This window comes from Aplysia californica, unplaced genomic scaffold, assembly GCF_000002075.1.
Source record: "Aplysia californica isolate F4 #8 unplaced genomic scaffold, AplCal3.0 scaffold00022, whole genome shotgun sequence".
In the NCBI taxonomy this organism is placed as follows: Eukaryota; Metazoa; Mollusca; class Gastropoda; order Aplysiida; family Aplysiidae; genus Aplysia; species Aplysia californica.
In genome coordinates, this window is record NW_004797292.1 from 403702 (window position 1) to 424206 (window position 20505).

Consider the following 20505-nt stretch of genomic DNA (forward strand, 5'->3'; position numbering starts at 1 on the left):
CTTTCACCTAACCAAATCATCGCAATTTGTGGCAACGTTGAGGACACCACAACTTTTGTAATAGTTTGTCTCTGCAATGATTGTCGAGGTATGTGCACGTCACTATTCAAGTGCACAGTGGTGTCTTCCTTGTCTGTGTGATACAAGTAAATGATAAAACTACCGTATGTGTGACATAACTTCAGATAAATGTTTGTCCGTCTATCTTCCAGTCGCTCTGAAATTAGTGTCAGTTGTTTTTTTTTAAGGGGGAGGGGGGACTACACCCCCAAAGTCCCGATTCGGCTAAAAATTATGGAATTTGAGTTGTAGGCATTTTTAGATTCCTCAGCCACTCCTACAACTATTTCATCGCATAAGAACCCCCAATATACCGGGCATGTTTGTCGCCACCTTTTTCTCATAAAGTCAATTTGTTTTTTCTTTATCGGCCGTTTTCTCAAGCCTCGACTTTTCTCCTTACTTTTTTTTAATAACTCCTCCATTTTTCATCCAATGTTCGTGAAATTTTCACAGAATGAAGAGAAGATGTAATACTATAAATTTTTTTGTTGAATTTTTGATATATGGAATAGATTTTTTTTTATGGTGTCTGGAGTGTGGATTTTCACTGATTGTTTGCAAACTTGAATGCTACCTCAGGAAAAAAATCCATTAAAAAATTTTCTAATTCATTTAGGAAAAAACAACAGACAAATTTTTAGATCTAATGTTTGTTAACACGCATGCGTAAAGACAATCAATTTCCATAAGCAATAAGTGCGGTATTCATTACGTATGACATGTCAATAAAATCCAATATGGCCGCCGTATCCATGGAAACAAAACGTTTTTCTCAAATTTGATTACAGGTTTTAAGACTCCTTACTATGCTTGTTATATGTGTGAAATTTGGTAAAATTTGGTCCAATAATAAGCGAGATAGCCTTCAGTTGTAGCCCCCCCCCCCCCCCCCCAACCCCTTAAGTCTTTAACTAAGCCCGTCCCGATGGGATTTTAGAGGGTGTGGCTGGTAGCCGTGCTCTGTCCAAGCGACCCACTATCTTGTTGTGTATCACATCTATCAATAATACAATATTATGTTAATCTATTCTTATGTTTATTTGAATCAAGTACGAGCCGTTAGTTCATTTGGTGTCATCATTGACAACTAGGCTTAGTATGGGAGATATATCCTGGTTCGAATCTCCAACAGGACGTTTCTGAACGTGAGCTTTTTTAAAGGGTTTTTTTTCTTTCTCATTGCTGTCCAACTCCATATCACATCCATTTCCTCAATGGTGTGAAAGGCAATCACCAGACCGATTGCACTCCAGAAGGAGGTGCAGCACATCTAATTGTACAGAGGCACACGTCAACTTCAGTGCTCATGTTTTTACTTGAGATATTTACTTCAGTTTATTGTTTCTGTCTGTTTTTCTTCTTCTTTCCTCCGACTCCAAATCCTAGTTCTCAACCTGAGAAATTATCTTATGTACCTAGGAGGGCGTTAACCTCATACAGGCCATGAGAAATACACACATGCCCACAGATCCTCTTTAACGTATTTAACTCAAACAGTACAAACGCTTTGTCAAACACCACTCTTTCCTTTTATCGTTCTACCAAACATCTGATCCATACCCTGACTGCCACCCTTTTAAGTTCTTGTTTTCCTCAAATCTGTGGCCATCACAGGTGAACTTGTGATCTTGCATCTGGCATTTTTCAATACATTTGATCAAGACCATATATCTCATATTCTTATATGGCTTCACCTCGACCCCGAACCCCTCCTCACTTTCCCCCCTCCCTGCATGCTTTTCAGGATCTCCAGCAGGCTTTTGATTCTTCGCTGGTCAACTACCGACGGTTAGCAAGGTCAGCATCGTGTCACCATCATCATCACCATCATCATCACCACCATCATCATCATCATCATCATCATCATCATCATCATCATCATCATCATCATCATTTTTGTATTGTCTTCACCCATTATCATCATCATCATCATCATTGATTTCGTAGTCGAAAAAAAGATCAGCAAACTAACTTTTTATGTCAAAAGCCACAACAATGAATGCTCCCTCTTTAGAAATTTAACTCTTCATTTGGCTGATATTCTAAGTAGAAGATTATGAAATTCCACAACTTTCTTTTCCACCACTGCTACTCCAGAAAGTTTTTTTCAACTCTGTGTATGTGTGTGTGTATGTGTGTGTGTATTCGTGTGAGTGCTATTTGTTCATTCCCAGCTCAAATTTAGCCAGTGACCAGCTATACCGAAATGACGACATGGCCTTCTCGGAGAACTGGCATGAGAGGCAGATTGAAAGGTGAGGTTTGCGATAGTTTAGAGAGGGACACAAAGGTGCTGTTGTTACACTCCTTTTGTTATTTGTTCTGTTTTAATTTTTTTTATTCAGCTTGTGTAGTTTGAACAGTCATTATGGCTGCTTTATGATCATCATTGTGACTATCATTATGTTTATCATTTTGACTGAAGTTTTGAACATTGTTATGGCTTGGCTGTTGATCATCAGTATGTTTATAATGATATCCATCATTTTGACTGTCATTATCACCATTATGACCAAACCTTTATAGTGGTGATCATTACAGAGGCTTACATCTTTTTGCCTCAAATCAAACATAACACAAAACAATCTGTAGTACACTGTTTTTGTTTATGTATTGATGGTTGATGGATGCTCAGGTAATATAGATTACTTTTACTTCATTTCAAAGTCAAAGTTATCCTAAGTTGCTTCTTTTTAAATATGACCATTATTATGTTGACTTGGCATAGACTGCATCTTGACGAAAAACAACTGATAGCCTAATTATCCTATTGATTGGTTTCTTTTTAAATCAGAAAAGTTTGTACATACTTCACACTCCTATCAATGTAAGTTTGTTATCTAGGGAGGCAGATTGCATTTCAGGGTCAATCCACTCTGTGCATTCCTTATGAAAGACAGACACAACTAAATGTCTTCCCAAACAGGAACCATACTTACCTTCTTTGTATAAAAATGAGGAGCTTCATCCATTATACCGCTGATTGCTCTTTAAACAAATGATTCTTCTCCTTGCTGCCCTCCCCGTGGCTCTCTCTAGGCACATGTTGATCCGCATGCAGAAAGAACTACGGTCTCAAAATGCACAAAAACGACGTCAGCTCATGGAAATGAGGAAGCAAGAGAAATGGGCTCAGCATGTGCAAGCAGGTATGCCACCACCAGAAACCACAGAAATGCACAGTGAAAACAAGAGTTCTGAAAAATGTGTATCCTGTAGGCTGATCAAGCTGTAAGCCTTGAAAAAAAAACCTATTTAAAAGGAAACAAAGCTTTGAAAGTAGGTGTCTCAGACAGCTTTGTCTTACTGAAAAAATTCAATGCAGATTTGTGAATGAAAAAAATTCTCACCAAACTTTCAGGGGGTTCAGAGTCTGTGTTCAAATCCTTTTTGTGGGATAGGAGGAACTTGGTCCTGTGAAGAGCGAGGAGATGGACTGGCTCTAATTGGAAGAAAAATGAGACTCTTATTTGTCTTGGAGGACTTTCATTTATTTGGATGTCTTGCATATCTCTAGTAATGTCATTTTTAAAAATTATTCAAGTTTTTTTAAAACTTTAAATAATCCTTATCCTACCTTGTTAGTAGCTTTGTCTTTTAATAGTTTTTTCACCTTTTTACGTTCCCATAAAGATGCCATTCTTAGTTTGTGCATCTCCTAATTAACATAATATCTCCATGGAATTAAAAATGATAAAAAGTCAACAAATGAAAGAATCCAACAAAGATAGAGGAAAAGGTTATGGAAATGTTTTCTCACCACTTACACTTAACACAAGTTATTTATTCACTTTAAAAAATGCTGAAATGACAATGATGAGCTGACTTCAAACCTGGAACCTGTATTATCGCGCAATAATTCTGTCTATGTTCACATTTTTATCACAAGTGCAATATAAAGCTGTCACGAGTGAAATATATTCCGTCAGAAGTGTAGTGCTGAATTTGATTGAAATATTGTATGAAACAGTGTATTTTATTCCACTTTCTTGAATCTTTCAGTGCGTACGCATGACCCACGCCCCACACCTGCCCGTGCCAGCACAGTTCATGGGTCAAGGCCATCTAACATGTTCCCAGCCCCAACACCTGAGTCATCGCGTCCACACACAGCCACAGGGATCTACAGACATTCGCAACCATTGATTACAGCGTCACCACAACAGCAGCAGCTGTATGCTCTACAGCATCAAGGACAACAGCTTCCAGGGCAGGGTCCAATGACGATGCGGCAACAAATGCAGCAGCTTCTTGAAGCCAGAACGCGACAGCAGGAGGTTGAGAACAACCTTCGAGGAAAAGCTCTTCTTGGCAGTGAGAAACCTTTCAGGTAAGATGTCAGGAACATTAACTGATTGAGAATGTACATTTTGGTCATTCAGCAACACTTGAAGATGTGTATTGTTTTGGGGATTTTGTTATTCTTACAGATTTTTCAATTCTGTTTTCTTAATCTGAAACTTTAAAAGTGGGGAACATTTTGAACACCATAAAATATGCAAGTTCGTGTTTCTGATTTCTGTTTGACAATTCAAAATATAACGCAATGTTACCATTGGTCTTCTACTAATTGGATATGTTCCCTACATCCTTAAAGATTCAACTTTAAGAAGATGTAAAGTTATGATTTTTCCTATTTCATTTATTCTGATTAAATTAGTGCTGCTACATACAATTTTAAGAAGAGATCACACCTCTGACTGGTTCTTGGAACACCTTCATCTTCCCAAAGTTTAATCTGTCAAGATTATTTGCCAACATGGCAGTGCTTTACCCTGCAAATGTATCTTTATTGATAAGATGAGGTTCAATACTGGGTCCAGTGTATGAGTAGCACACATTTTAGACACTTTGCACCTTGGTAGTTGAAAGAAGAATACCAGGATTATTTAAAATAGATGGCTGCCCAAAACTGATAAAACTCAGGCCAGTATGACTAAATCAGAAAATCTATATAAATGCTGTTTTAAAGGTTCTCAAGTTTAGTGCATATTGTATATTATGGTTATGCACCCTAGAACAAAATTTATTATCAAAGTAACACTGAAGTAGAAGAAGAAGGGGGGAAAAGCCAATGGTAACTATTTCATTCCTTTTCCAGCAGATGTCGAATCAGACCACAGGAGAGCCCTCATGATGGTGAGATGGAGAGTGGAGCTGACCAGCCTCCCTCCATTGACCCGTGGCTGCTGGACCCACGTAACCCACGTGCTGTACGACCCAAATCAAGCAAGTCCATACCCAGCAAATGCCAGTGAGTGTCTCTCTATATATTATGACCTTGTCGAGGGAAGAGGAGAAGCTGAGCTTGCTTTGCAGGTTAAGAAGAAATGTTCGGAGTGGGCTTTTAATGAGAGATATTGTTGGCATGTTGAAAAAAATCTAGTGCTTGCCTTGCAACTGTGTTTTTGAGGAGAGCATGCCTCTTGGGTGTGTGTTTTAAAAGAGCTTGCCTCATGGGTCTTAATTTGAGTAGAGTATGCTCTGTGGTGGTCTGTTTGAGGAGTGGAGCATACTGTTTGGGGTGTGTTTGATTGTAGCACACCTCCTGTGTGTTTGAAGAGAGCACACCGTTATAGGTTGGGTGAGTGTTTGAAGAGAGCACACTCTATAAATTGTGTGTGTGTCTGTTTGAGGAGAGCCCACCTTATAGGTTGGATGGGTGTTTCAGGAGAGCACATCTTTTAGGTTGCGTGTGTGTGTTTGAGAAGAGCACACCTGATGAGCATATATGTTTCATGGTTACACTGTTTGCAGACCTTTTTTATTTATCCGTTATAAAATAGCAGAATGAGTTTGAATCCAAAGTCTGTATAACTTTCAATAGTTTGAGTCAAGTATTTTTTTGTTGTGGTAATACTCTGACCATCTTCTTTTCCGTTTGTTACCTGCATATGACAAACTGTTTCTTATTTCTACTGAAGGTACTTGGTTCTGGAATATAATGTTGGGCTTTTTTACTTACCACTCATCATTGGGACCTTTGCTCATTTAGAAATCTAGAAAAAATCTTCCCCAGTTCAATACATCAAGTGCAGGCGAAAACTTTTTATACCTTTTACCAATATAGATGAGTATGGTTTGAAAGGTAATTTTTCAAAGTTTCTAAATTGTATCTATAATAATATTGATATTTCATTTGCTTTTGATCTGAATACCAACTGCTCTTTGTTATATATACTAAACTTGCGTCTGGATCTTTTCTCCTTTTAGCGACTGAAACGTGCAATTCATGCAGTATGTTGTTTTATAACAAAAGTGCTGTCTCTTCTTTTCCAGTCGCTATGTTCTGGTGACCAAGCCAAAGACCAAACTTCACATTCCACTGCCAACGCCCTTGGAGGAACACCTTCTAGCCACCCGATTTCCTGACCAGGGGGAAAAGGTTTTCCGACGCTACGAGGGCCTGTTGTACCACCCACCTCGCCGACCTGCGTATGGCATTGACTACAGCCCATATCAACATCAACTGTATGGTTAATGTCACAATCTGAACTGCTTTGTCTTGTTCTTGGTTTGGAATGATGATTTTTTATTATTTCAGCAAAACTTTTTGAGGTCTTGAAAGTGGTTAGAAATACATCAGATCTCTGGCTGTGAAAGAAAGGAAGCTGAGTTTACCAACTTCACCAAAGAATAAGCAAAAGTTCCTCTGCATTTGTTATATTGTTTAGTAATAGATCCCTATTTTTATAAGCATTTGATGTGATGTGTGTTGTGTATTTATTATGATGAATGTGGAAAAAAACCAAAATCTTGAGATCAAGTTTACATAATATACGTTGTGTATTTTAATCCAATGCATAGAAAAATGAACTATTATGATTGGTGCAGGTGGAGGGAGGATGACATTGACAAGTTAGAATTTTTTTCTAAAATCCTATACTATTCTTTTGTTTTTTCTATTTCTTGTGATTTCATATCCTTTCTCTTTATATCTTTGTTGTACTTTTCTCTTGTTCTATCAGGGAAGTTGTTTTTGGGTTCAAGTGATCATTTAATTGAAGTGGTTCATCCACTGTATTAACCCACACGTGTTTGAGTTGGATAAAGATAAGAGTTGTGAGTGTCTACTTATCAAATCCATCAAAGCTGATGAGACAATAGTGTGGTAAAGTTATTTACTTGAACTGCTTCCAAGTGGACCCAAGTTGTGTTGAAGAAGTGAGTGTCAAAAACTTATAAATGGCCCCCAGTCACAACTATCAAGATTGTTTTGAAAAGAATTTATAGATTTTTTACCAAACCATTGTGATATTATTCACCCAAGCTCTGATGTGTACGACTACAATTGGGCGCTTTTAAGGACAAGAAGACTAATCCAGATTTCGGGGGTTTCCTGAAATCCTGACCTACACCAAAAGTGGGCATTGCCCTACCTATAGGAGAAGTTTGGTTTCTTTGTTGTGTATATAATATTTGTTTGGTTATAGAGAAAACTCTCTTTGACTTTAAATGAAACTGAACAAGGGACAAAAACTTTACCTTAGATTTTTTCAAAACAACATTTTGTGCTTAAAAGCGACCAATTATGTTTTTCCTTTAATTCTAACATTATTTTGTGAGCCAACCTCCATCTTACTTTTTAATGTGCAGGTGGTTGGTGAGTGCTCTGGTGTGATTTGCTCCTTCTTTCCTATCAAACATCTAGCGTCCTGATCTCTCCTTCTTTTTTGTCGGTTTGTTACTCTCTTGTAATGCTTCTAATCTTCGGCACTTAAATGACCTTATTGTGTTGCAAGTGCCATAAAACTCGAACTAAAACTAAACTGACTTTTTACTTTTTACCTTTGATCCAACATGATACGTTTTCAGATATTCTAAAGGAAGCCAAGCTGAAGTTCGCTGAATAGAGCACACATCTGTCTCAGTTTATGAGGGTAAGAATGATAGCAATGACATTTGATATTTTTTGAGAAAGTTCGCTGTCAAGAGTGACAACTAAAGACAAGTACAGCACTCCCAAAATAATATTGGTATAGATATGTGCAACAGAAATATATCTGGAAACCAGTGCCTGTTGCCCTTTGTTTTGCCATACAATCTGCTGGATTTAAGTGAATATAATATATGTATATGTGCGTTGTCATTATTTATTTTTATGCATGCAATGAAGTGATGTGGTGTTCTATTGTGTCTGTCATTAATTTTAGTCACTAAAATTTTAATCAAAGATGTAGTTATAACTTACTTTTATGACAGCATTATCTTTATGTTGTATTGGTGTTGTTGTTTCTGTTTTCATGAGTCAACAAGTAATTTGATCTTTTCAAATTTGTATGAAAATGCTAGTACATATATTGCATTTACAACTGTTCCTATATTAGCTCCCCCCCAAAAAAAAGTCATAAAAGTCGTTGTGCTATCATATAAGTTTGTTCCATTGGCATCAAGGTTTTGACCTTCATCAAAAACTTATTTCCTTTAACCCCTCTCAGACTCATTGGTACCCCCCCCCCCCCCCCACCTCGGGTGGTGCCACTGACTGAAGTGTCTTTAGGCCATTCCCAAAGGGGGGATATTTCTCGTTCATGCACAGTAGAATTATGAATGGGCTGATCCCACAATGTCACGCTCATAACTGTGCCTGATCTACCACAGGGAACTGCTGCTTTTTCTTTCCTAATACTTCCTATTGTCATTCTTGCTCTACTTCTTTTGTATGTTTGTCACACTCTTGTGACCCACTATTTCTGGGGTGCCTTGATAGTCGAAGCAGACTTTGTGCTGTTGAAGCTAGAGGGGTGAGCAGAGTAAGTCTGATTCCCTGTAAGGACTTCTCTATTGACATCCACCCCTTAGCGCTCATATGACCTTAATAATATGCAGTTGCGAGCGCCGTAAAACCTCTATTAAAACTAAAGACTCGTTGGTGATTTCAAAAAAGAAGGAAGAATTTGTTGTCTCGCATACCCAATACTCCTAACAAATTCTCCATTTCCCCCTTTTCCTCCCCCCGACCTAAGACTGTCTCAGACTCGTTGGGTATTTCAAAGAAGAAGGGAGAATTTGTTGTCTCCTATACCCAATACCCCTAAACAAATTCCCCTCCCCCCCACTTTTGTGCCCCCACTCCCCAAGACCCCTCATTCCCTCACGGAGCCCCCCCCCCCCCCCTTTTCGAATTTCTGACTGCTCAGTAAGTCTGCTAGCATTTGAGCACAAACTACTTAACCCCTTTTCTGCCTGTCCCAAGACTGTCTTGGACTCGGGTTGGACTATGAGTAGCATTTGCCATCTCATATACCCATATATTCTGAACAAATAGACCCTTTCACTCTGGGTGATATCCGCTCCCCCCCCCCCCCTAAATCAACATACTCTACCCTACCTCACACATCCCTCTTTTTGACAATTTTAGGTACTTGTTGATTGAAAACAATCTCAAAGATATTATTCTGCTTTTCACTTACTGATCTTATTTCTGCACATTTATATATAATCTTTTAAAAATTAACTTAAGTTATGCCGTTAATCTTTCTTGGCTCAATCCATCAAATCCAAGTCGCTGAAGGAAAAGTAAAAGAGAATTTGAGAGTGTGGAGGGCAGGGCAGTATTTTGCAAATGTACTGATCGTCTCTGAGAGATTAGCTCTCTTTCACTGGAGTTGCGGGATCGAGAGTGTTGGTGGTGACTAGGCTGTTTGAGAGGGGAAAATGAGGTATCCAACTTCTAAAACCTAACCAAAAATAAATACAATAACTTCTTAATGCATTTAAATGAGATTTGTAGAATACAGGAATGCATTTTTACTCCCAGACTTGCTCCAGTACTCAAGACTTGGGCCTGGAAGTGAAGGGGTTCGTTTGTTCTTGATCCCTTTCTGAAACAGTAGGCCTAATAATTGTTGAAGCGTCCCGCTGTTTTGCCGTTTCTTTGCAATCATAACCTTAAACTAAATTTTAATGTCACTAGCCCCAAACAGCAGCACCTGTGATTCTGTATGTTTTGAGTATCAGATCTGCACAGTATCTGTCTTTAAAAATGGCATTCCATACCTGTGAGGATCTAGCTTACAAGTTCCAACAACTGCCTCATTGCACTGACTGGCTGCATTTTACTTCAATCTGTCAAAGTATATCTCCACTTTTTAAAAATTTTAGTTTGTTTTTGTTGGTGGGGGGGGGGGGGGGGCCCTTTTTTTTTTCCCGGGGGGGGGGGGGGGATTTTCTTGTTCTTATGTCCTACCTTTTTAGGACTAAAAGACTTACAGTGTTATTGAATTTCAGCTGTTGCTAATTTTGCTGAACTGTAGATGTAGAGGGAGTTTTGCTGTGATAAAAAAGAAGCATTGCAATGTTTTATTTAAGAAAATAATGCATAAATCCCTGGTCAATTGTTCATGTTTTGTTTCATTCTTGGGAGATGCTTTGTGTGTGAAAATGTATTGTTTATGAAATTGAGCCATTGAAGTTTTTGGAAAGATATATCTTGGTGCAATGTTATCTTCACGTGATTTTATAGCAGTAGCCATGACACCTCTTCTGTCTCTGTATTTGCTGTCCCCAGAAAGAGATATATTTATTGAACGTGCATATGTATATTTAGATCTACATATCAATATTGTGTTAATTGCCAAAACATATTATATAAATAAACTGAATAAATTACGAAAACATTGATAACTTTTCTATTTTTGTTCCACTTAACGATGGAAATGTATGTGTGTTTGCATGTTTCAATCTTTGTATCTCTGCTTTTGCAGAGAGAGAGAGAGAGAGAGAGAGAGAGAGAGAGAGAGAGAGAGAGAGAGAGAGAGAGAGAGAGAGAGGGAGAGAGAGAGAGAGAGGGGGGGGGGATTGGGGGAAGGGGGATTTGGGAAGAGAGAGGGGAGGGGTAGAGGTGACATGGGATGTGAGTGCATCGGTATCAAGTTGGGGCCAAAAGCTACATAACTTTGGGTTGTTGTTGGTTCTTTTTGTTTTTTTGTTTTGTTTTCTTTTTAATTTACGAAAGAAACTACATAGATAGTGGAACAAAAGTATATCATGGTATGATTCTGGTGCCAAAATCGGTAAACTTTCAAAATACAGGATAGCTTACGTGGTTCGAAAGTTGCCGCACTCAGTTTTTTAAATGAGTACAATTCAGACTATTAGACCTACACTAAGCAACAATGTTCAGGCACAGAAGTAGATATAATATCGTGTAAAACTATAACTGGAGAGACAAAGCTGCAGCTCATCCGTACTGGGATTCAAAGATCGCAAAAGGCCCGAACTAGATTAATTTGTACCGATGCGTGTTCAAGTTTCCTTGAAATTTTGACAATGTTGGAGCCTCCCGTAAGTCTCTTGTCTTGGAGCTCCTCAAAACCTAGCGCAAAAGAGTAAAGTTTCTTACTCTCCCCCCCCCCCTCCCCCAATCCTTTCTCCCTTTATTTATTGCATCTGCTGTGCACTATTTTTTAATGCTGTAATAATTGCTTGACCAGAAAGGATGTGATGGGAGGCAGCAAATAACCATGAATCGTTAGTGTAATAGAACAATAGAGTGAATAAATGTGATATACAGCTCTGTAATGTTGGAGTAAGCTGTCAAATTTAAGGAGCCAGTGAAGCTTCATCAAGAACTGTCTTACGTGTTCCTTAAAATTAGCATTGCAGACATACGGGTCTCAGAGCAGCTGCAGTCTCAGATGGAAGGTTTACAAGAAGTGAGTTATAATTATAATAGCACAGGACATGACAAAGGGGGGAAAACAACTTTATGACAGGCATACATGTACCAGAGAGAGTCTATTTTTTTATATGGGGTTAATATTTCATTATAATAGTGCATTAACAGTACTTGCCATGATGATTCAGTTTAAGGTTGGCCCCAAAAGACGCTCCCCATCCCCACCCTTCTCCCCCCCCCCCTCTCTCTCTCTCTCTCTCTCTCTCTCTCTCTCTCTCTCTCTCTCTCTCTCTCTCTCTCTCTCTTTCTCTCTCTCTCTTTCTCTCTCTCTTTCTCATGATTTATTTAATGCGGCTAAGGCCACACCAGAGCAATTTTATTCTCATTTTAAAGACTTACTAAATCTCAGAAATAATGAATCATCAGAGGATTTATTACAGACACAAGTTGATCATGAAGTAGTTTCAACAAATGAGGATTTAGACACAAATGTATACTTGTATGATAATGAAATATAAACTTCTAAAGTTCAAAGCGTTCTGAGAAAACTGAACAAAGGAAAGGCTAGCGGATGTGACGAGATTGGTCCTGAATTCTATTCGAATGCATGTCCTTCCTTGATAATATACACGTGTTTGTTGTTTAATGCCATTTTTAACACAGGGAAGTACCCAAAAATGTGGTGTCAAGCCCTAATACATCCTCTCCTCAAGAAAAGTAGTACTTCAGATTCAAACAACTACAGGGGCATTGCACTTCTAAATATCATATCCAAGATAATGTCCAGTATATTGCATTCAAGACTCGCGGAATGGGCCGAGCAGACTAATGTAATTCCAGAATCGCAAGCAGGATTTCGTAAAGGTTATAGCACTATCGATCATATCTTCTCGATTCAATCAATAGTCCAAAAGCACCTTTAAAAGAAACGTGGACGCTTCTATGTATTTTTTTTTTGATTTTTCAAAAGCATTTGACTGCGTCCCCCATGAAAAACTGTGGGCAGTCTTGAGGAAAAGAAGCCTGAGAGGGAAAATGTTAACATTACTACAAAGTATGTACTCGGAAGTTATGTGCTCTGTCCGTACTGGCCGGCATGAAATTACGGAATATTTTAATGGCTTGTCGGGTGTTCGTCAAGGATGTATTCTTAGCCCACTTTTGTTCAATATTTATGTTTCTGAATTTGAATTGATGTTGAAAAACAGTGTTGTTAAAGGAGTTGAGCCCTTAATCAATGATGAACAAACTCGCAATTTAATGTACTCAGATGACATGTGCTTATTTTCAGACAATAGTGTAGACATGCAAAGGAAGATCAATTCTTTGGAGAAGCATTGTAACCAGTGGGGACTGTATGTAAATTTGGAAAAGACTAAGATGATTGTTTTTAGAAATGGAGGCATGCTAAAGCGCTCTGAAAAATGGTTTTACAAAAAAGGCATTAAAGTAACCATGTACTTTAGCTATCTAAGGATGGTATTTTGTTCTCGCTTGCTATGGTCAAAGTGTAAAGAAAACTTATGTTGTAAAGCAACAAGGCTCACTTCCTGAGTGAGATGTCTAAGTGAAAGATATGAGCACTTGAATGTCCAAACTTTGTTCAAAATTTTTTACATCAAAATTAAGCCATTACTTTTGTACGGTTGTGAAGTATTGGGGGGGGGGGGTGGTGAAGAAATATGATAAAATAGAGAAGGTGCATGTTAAATTCTGCAAGGCCGTCCGAGCAATAAAATATTGGTATAAATTACTGGTAATGGATAACAAAAGGTATGCTAAGAAATTATATTTGCAAGCGTATGCATATGACCAAAATAATCGGTACAGCTGGGCCACTGACATGAGGAAACTTTTATGTACAATAGGGTTTGGATACATGTGTTTTTTTTTCAAAATGTTGGTGATAAAATATTTCCCTGTCCCAAGTCAAAAAAAGACTGATAAATATTAGTCACCAGGACTGGCGTTTTAGGGTGTCTGACGTTTGTCCTGAGTACCTGGACTTCCATCCTACGTTAAGCCCTGCACCGTACCTCTCATTCACTATCTCTGCAAGAGGTAGAAGGGTCCTTGTATTACTCAGAACTTTCAGTTTGTCGTTGAAAAATAATCTGTTCCAGTTGGGTATTGTCGACAGTAATCGTTGCCTGTAGTGTGATGAAAAGTATGTAGAAAATGAATTCCATGTACTGTTCAGATGTTCACAATATAATGAAATACGAGAGCAGCTTTTACCAGAGTGCGTCAGACTTCAGACACCCAAAGGGCCAATGTCTAAGCTCAATGGCATATTAGTCTGTTCAGATGAAGTCCATTTTAAAAATATAATCTTAAATTATGTTATACGGAAACGTGTCCCAGGGAAAAGGTATTCATTCGCATATTATGTAAATCTATATTTACTGCAATATATCAATATGTACTATTTTATATGCATATCTTATTATAATGTAGCTAAGCCCGTTTGTGGGGTCAGTAAAATCTTTTTACACAGGTGCCCATAAAATCTACAAAAATATGATTCAGACAATAATTGCCCCAAAGGGTTACGTGGGCATATTTTCAAAGTTCGGAAACTACCTTTTGATTTTTCAGGTTTAATGGTTTTCTTGTAAATTGAAGCTCGCGGATGTTTTCGCTTTACCTTTAGCCATTTCATATTTTACTGGGGACTACTTCTGTTTCAGTCGCAAGCTTTGTTGTGCGTGTGAGTAGCTCACAAGAACAGACGTGCGGTTTCTGCTTCGTCGTGTGTGTGCCACAGAGTTCTACTTTTTTAAAGAAGTTAACACGGACACAAGTGCGGTTTTTGTTTTGTCGTGTATGTATGCTACATAGCTCTATTTCAGCTGCTCCTATTGGCCCTTGGAATATTAGTTAACACAGTTAATTATGTAATAAGATGCCCCTTAAACTTAAAGGTTTTTTTTAACCCCACGAAACAGAGGGGAAAACGAGAGGAAACGGAGAAAGGCGACTGTCAAACAGAATTTACCTTCTAATGGTCAGAATCTGGAGGAAGACTTTGAGCGTGCTAGGCCAAGAAAGAATGGGCCAACGTTGGTCATAGCGTGCAACGCACAGTCGTTTAGTGAAACTGATGTGACCGAAGATTACGGACACATGACTCTGGTGAATTCAGTGTCGTCTGTGATCATTGCAATGCCATACGATGGAGAGAAGAGAGAAATACATTCTGCTGTCAAAATGGAAATGATAGTATACCTGTACCTCCCCCACCTCCTCGGGAATTAATAAAGTATTACGATGTAGCACAGAGCGGCAGCCCTTTCTCACCACACTGTAGGTCATACAATAATGCTCTCACCCTTGCTTCAATTGGGTGCAGTGAACAAGCTTCAAAATTCAGGGCAAGCCGTATCATCGATTAAGAAATCTTCTTCCCACTGCTGGAACTGAACCAAAGCTTGCACATATTTTTTTTTCATGACTCTGCCACAGAACTTCAGGATAGGGTGAGACTGTCACATATTTTACGGCCAGACATTTTGAATGAACTTCAACCTGAGAGAGAGAAGGGGAGTCAAGAGTACCTAAAGCTTAATGAAGAACAAAGAGTCGAATATGATGCTTTGATAGAGTCAGTTGTACAGAAGCAAAGCAAGATATTTGCCCTAGTAGAGGCAAGTGGAGGGACTGGACAAACCCACACTATAAACCTAATTCTTGCGGCTGTCCATTCCTTTAAGAAGATCGCCTTTGCTACAGCTCTGTCAGGCTTTGCTAATAACTCTGCTCTCAAATAGCAGAACATTACTCAGCAGATGCAAAATACCCCTTAGTATGAACGAACAGTCCATGTGCAGTGTGAGTCCCCAAGATGCCAGTGGCACTTTATTACGCCAAACAGAGCTGCTCATCATTGATGAAGTATCGATGGGCCACAAACACATATTTGAAGCCATAGACCGGACACTTAAAGACATATGTGGGAATAACTCTCTGTTCGGTGGGCTAAATGTGCTGATGTCAGGTGAGTAGCGCCAAATACTACCAGTAGTTTGCCATGGCTCAAGATCACAGATAGTCAATGCAACGCTGAAACCATCATATCTGTTGGAGCATGTTAATGTGCTCAGAATGACAAGAAACATGAGGGTTTCGCTTACAGGTGAGACTGCTGATTTCTCCAACTATCTGGTGATGGCAAACACAATGTATGCTAGCAAATGCAGGAGTTTGCGATAAAACTGTCAGATGACATCACAGTAAAGAGTGAACGAGAGTTGATAAATTTTGTGTTCAGTAACTTCCAGTCTAACACAAATCCTGACTAGCTGGCTTCCCGCTACATCATCTGTCCCACCAGCACAGAAGTAGACAGAATCAACAACCTGATCATGAAGTCCTTTCCTGGAAGAGAAAAAAACTGCCGGATCAGTGATTCGGTGGAAGAAAATGAACACCAATACCCCATCGAATTTATCAATTCTCTATGTCCGTCAGGTATGCTACCCCACAAACTGTCATTGCGGAAAGACAGCATTGTCATGTTGCTGAGAAATCTGGATCCCACAAACGGCCACTGCAACGAGACTCGCTATGTGGTCTAACACCTTCATCAACATGTAATTGATGCTGTCGTTGCTTGCGGTCTACATGCCGAAAAGAGACTTTTCATTCCAAGGATTCCCCTAATGCCTTCAGACAACATATTTCCCTTCCATATGCGGAAACAATTTCTGTTAGACCTGCTTTAGCAATGATTGCCAACAAAGCTCAGGGACAGACTTTGAAAAGGATAGGATTTCTTTATAGAGCGATTTTTTCCCATGGACAAATGTCGCAAAGAGTCGTGTTGGGTCCAGGGAATCTATTAGGATACATGCAAACAGACCTGCTGCCCAGGACGGAGTTCCAGATGGCGTATATACCAGCAATGTTGCCTACGCAGAGGTCCTACGGCAATGAATCAGGTACCGGTACAAACAATTTACCTTGGGCCTTCCTATCACTATATCACCGTTCGTAAAAGGGTCTGTGTCTAGTATGTATTAGTTTTAGTATGAGTTTTACGGCACTCGCAACACAATAAGGTCATATAAGTGCCGAACTAGTATGTATGAAAATACAATGGCAATCTTTATTCACGTATCCCGATTTCTCTTGCTGCCTCATTCATAGCACTGTGTGGCATTTCTATTTCTGCCCTTTCTTATTTTCCTGAAATACATCGTTTACGATTATTGAAAATCCAATGTCAATTGAAAGTCCAAAGTCAATTGGTGGATACGTGTGTTATTTCATACTTACTTCCCTAACAAGTGCTATTTTTATTGGATACAAACTGGTCACAAAAACGCTTTTATACTTTATAAGTATGTACGTCTATGCATGTATATAATATTTATGGTATGTATGGTATGTGTGTGGGCGTAGTATGTATGTATGTATGTATGTATGTATGTATGTATGTATGTATGTATGTATGTATGTATGTATGTATGTATGTATGTATGTATGTATGTATGTATGTGTGTATGTATGTTTGTATGTATGTTTGTATGTATGTATGTATGTATGTATGTATGTATGTATGTATGTATGTATGTATGTGAGTGAGTGAGTATGAGTTTATGTATATAATGTGAGTGAGTACGAGTGTGTATGTGTGTATGTGCATGCGTCACGTGCGTGTGTGCGTGCGTACGTGCGTGCATGCGTGTGTGTGTGTGTTTGTGTGTGTGTGTGTGTGTGTGTGTGTGTGTGTGTGTGTGTGTGTGTGTGTGTGTGTGTGTGTGTGTGTGTGTGTGTGTGTGTGCGTGCCCAATTTAAGTTAAATATCCGATGTGCTGCACAAATGTATGTAATTGCCGAGCCATATGTTAAAATGTGTGGATGCCTTTCGAATCAATAAGTCATTTTAAAATCTTTGAAATGTCTCTCTCTCTCTCTCTCTCTCTCTCTCTCTCTCTCTCTCTCTCTCTCTCTCTCTCTCTCTCTCGCTCTCTCTCTCTCCCCCCCCTCTCTCTCTCTCTCTCTCTCTCTCTCTCTCTCTCTCTCTCTCTCTCTCTCTCTCTCCCTCCTAGCAGCCACTCATGAATTATTTACGTTCTGATATTTCCCTCCCGACACAACTGCACCATTATGCACCGAAGTGTAAACCCGGAACTGAAAGAGCCAAGATGGCCGACTTCAACTTCAAGACAACCACAAAACACAAGGAAGATTTTCGTGTGCGTCGCCGTACACGACATGGCCTGTAAAACACGGTCACGTTGTCTTAATAAACTCTGTGTCTCCAACCTATCAAAATGCAAGATTTGTCCTCCTTCCTCATATATCGCCCGAAATGTGAACCAACACACGGAGCGTGTACGCACGACAAACTGACATGAACATCATGAAGCTCATGCACGTGCTTATTATGTTATACCTTGTGAGCAGTGCCGGCGACCTCTGTTATCATGCTGTGCAAGCCAGAGTGCGTGTCAAAAACGTGTGCAACAGTCAGCCTTGCCAGAACGGAGGTCAGTGCATTGATCTCAGTGAGCCAAGCGGCGTAAAGCGAGTAAGCTGGGGTTTTGGGGGGTTTTGTTTTGTTTTGGCTTGGTTTAGTTTTCCTAAAGAAGGCTAATCTCGGTAAGGGGGGTTTTGTGGGGGGGGGGGGGGTTTAATAAAAAAATCAATATAGATCTAGATCTAGATCTAGTCTAACAGGCCTAAATCTAGATCTAGATTATATATGTTTTACGCTGTCGACGACATAATTTTGATCAATTAAGAGGCGAGGTTCGACCCTGCTTGTCAGAGCCATCCTGAGCTGAGAGGGATACGTGCCAACAGAAAACCCGAGATACTCGATAAAAATTATCCCATGTGAGAATCGAATTCAGATCTTCCGAGTACGACGCCATTTGTCTCAGCGCAACACCACAGACGCCAACGTGAGCAGCCTACTTCCTGTAGTATGCAAATACGCACTTTCGAGGATGAAGCACTTTTTTAAAAAATCCCTTGCCCATTTATTATGAGGTTGACGCCATCAAATTAGTAGAAAAAAGTGCGTATAAATATGTAAGTCATTGATCTGAGCGCGGTGATGATTTTAGAAATAATGGTGGTGATGAGTGATTGTGTGTGATTGCGTTTAAGTAATGTTAGCGTTAGTTAGTACTGTCTTCCTCTTCACTTTAAAGAAGATGGGGAAATATACGGAAGAAGTGGGATAAGGTACATCGTTGAGTAATAAATCATTATGATCACGCCAAACAGAGCTGCTCATCATTGATGAAGTATCGATGGGCCACAAACACATATTTGAAGCCATAGACCGGACACTTAAAGACATATGTGGGAATAACTCTCTGTTCGGTGGGCTAAATGTGCTGATGTCAGGTGAGTAGCGCCAAATACTACCAGTAGTTTGCCATGGCTCAAGATCACAGATAGTCAATGCAACGCTGAAACCATCATATCTGTTGGAGCATGTTAATGTGCTCAGAATGACAAGAAACATGAGGGTTTCGCTTACAGGTGAGACTGCTGATTTCTCCAACTATCTGGTGATGGCAAACACAATGTATGCTAGCAAATGCAGGAGTTTGCGATAAAACTGTCAGATGACATCACAGTAAAGAGTGAACGAGAGTTGATAAATTTTGTGTTCAGTAACTTCAAGTCAACCACAAATCCTGACTAGCTGGCTTCCCGCTACATCATCTGTCCCACCAGCACAGAAGTAGACAGAATCAACAACCTGATCATGAAGTCCTTTCCTGGAAGAGAAAAAAACTGCCGGATCAGTGATTCGGTGGAAGAAAATGAACACCAATACCCCATCGAATTTATCAATTCTCTATGTCCGTCAGGTATGCTACCCCACAAACTGTCATTGCGGAAAGACAGCATTGTCATGTTGCTGAGAAATCTGGATCCCACAAACGGCCACTGCAACGAGACTCGCTATGTGGTCTAACACCTTCATCAACATGTAATTGATGCTGTCGTTGCTTGCGGTCTACATGCCGAAAAGAGACTTTTCATTCCAAGGATTCCCCTAATGCCTTCAGACAACATATTTCCCTTCCATATGCGGAAACAATTTCTGTTAGACCTGCTTTAGCAATGATTGCCAACAAAGCTCAGGGACAGACTTTGAAAAGGATAGGATTTCTTTATAGAGCGATTTTTTCCCATGGACAAATGTCGCAAAGAGTCGTGTTGGGTCCAGGGAATCTATTAGGATACATGCAAACAGACCTGCTGCCCAGGACGGAGTTCCAGATGGCGTATATACCAGCAATGTTGCCTACGCAGAGGTCCTACGGCAATGAATCAGGTACCGGTACAAACAATTTACCTTGGGCCTTCCTATCACTATATCACCGTTCGTAAAAGGGTCTGTGTCTAGTATGTATTAGTTTTAGTATGAGTTTTACGGCACTCGCAACACAATAAGGTCATATAAGTGCCGAACTAGTATGTATGAAAATACAATGGCAATCTTTATTCACGTATCCCGATTTCTCTTGCTGCCTCATTCATAGCACTGTGTGGCATTTCTATTTCTGCCCTTTCTTATTTTCCTGAAATACATCGTTTACGATTATTGAAAATCCAATGTCAATTGAAAGTCCAAAGTCAATTGGTGGATACGTGTGTTATTTCATACTTACTTCCCTAACAAGTGCTATTTTTATTGGATACAAACTGGTCACAAAAACGCTTTTATACTTTATAAGTATGTACGTCTATGCATGTATATAATATTTATGGTATGTATGGTATGTGTGTGGGCGTAGTATGTATGTATGTATGTATGTATGTATGTATGTATGTATGTATGTATGTATGTA

The 20505-nt window shown here is 39.4% G+C and overlaps 2 protein-coding genes across 2 annotated transcripts in view; both read left to right on the plus strand.

Annotated features, from left to right (window-relative positions):
• The window catches only part of LOC101848406, a gene marked incomplete in the record, with an annotated part of 65621 nt that extends 58912 nt beyond the window's left edge, over positions 1-6709 (plus strand). The window contains 6 exon segments of the mRNA XM_013087882.2: positions 1808-1860; positions 2238-2318; positions 3103-3212; positions 4066-4393; positions 5168-5317; positions 6343-6709. Of these exon segments, the coding sequence (XP_012943336.1) occupies positions 1808-1860; positions 2238-2318; positions 3103-3212; positions 4066-4393; positions 5168-5317; positions 6343-6544 (924 nt within the window).
• Positions 6710-17833: 11124 nt separating this feature from the next.
• LOC101848637 overlaps positions 17834-20505 on the plus strand; it is a gene marked incomplete in the record, with an annotated part of 20655 nt that continues 17983 nt past the window's right edge. The window contains 1 exon segment of the mRNA XM_013087887.1: positions 17834-18218. Within this exon segment, the coding sequence (XP_012943341.1) occupies positions 18042-18218 (177 nt within the window).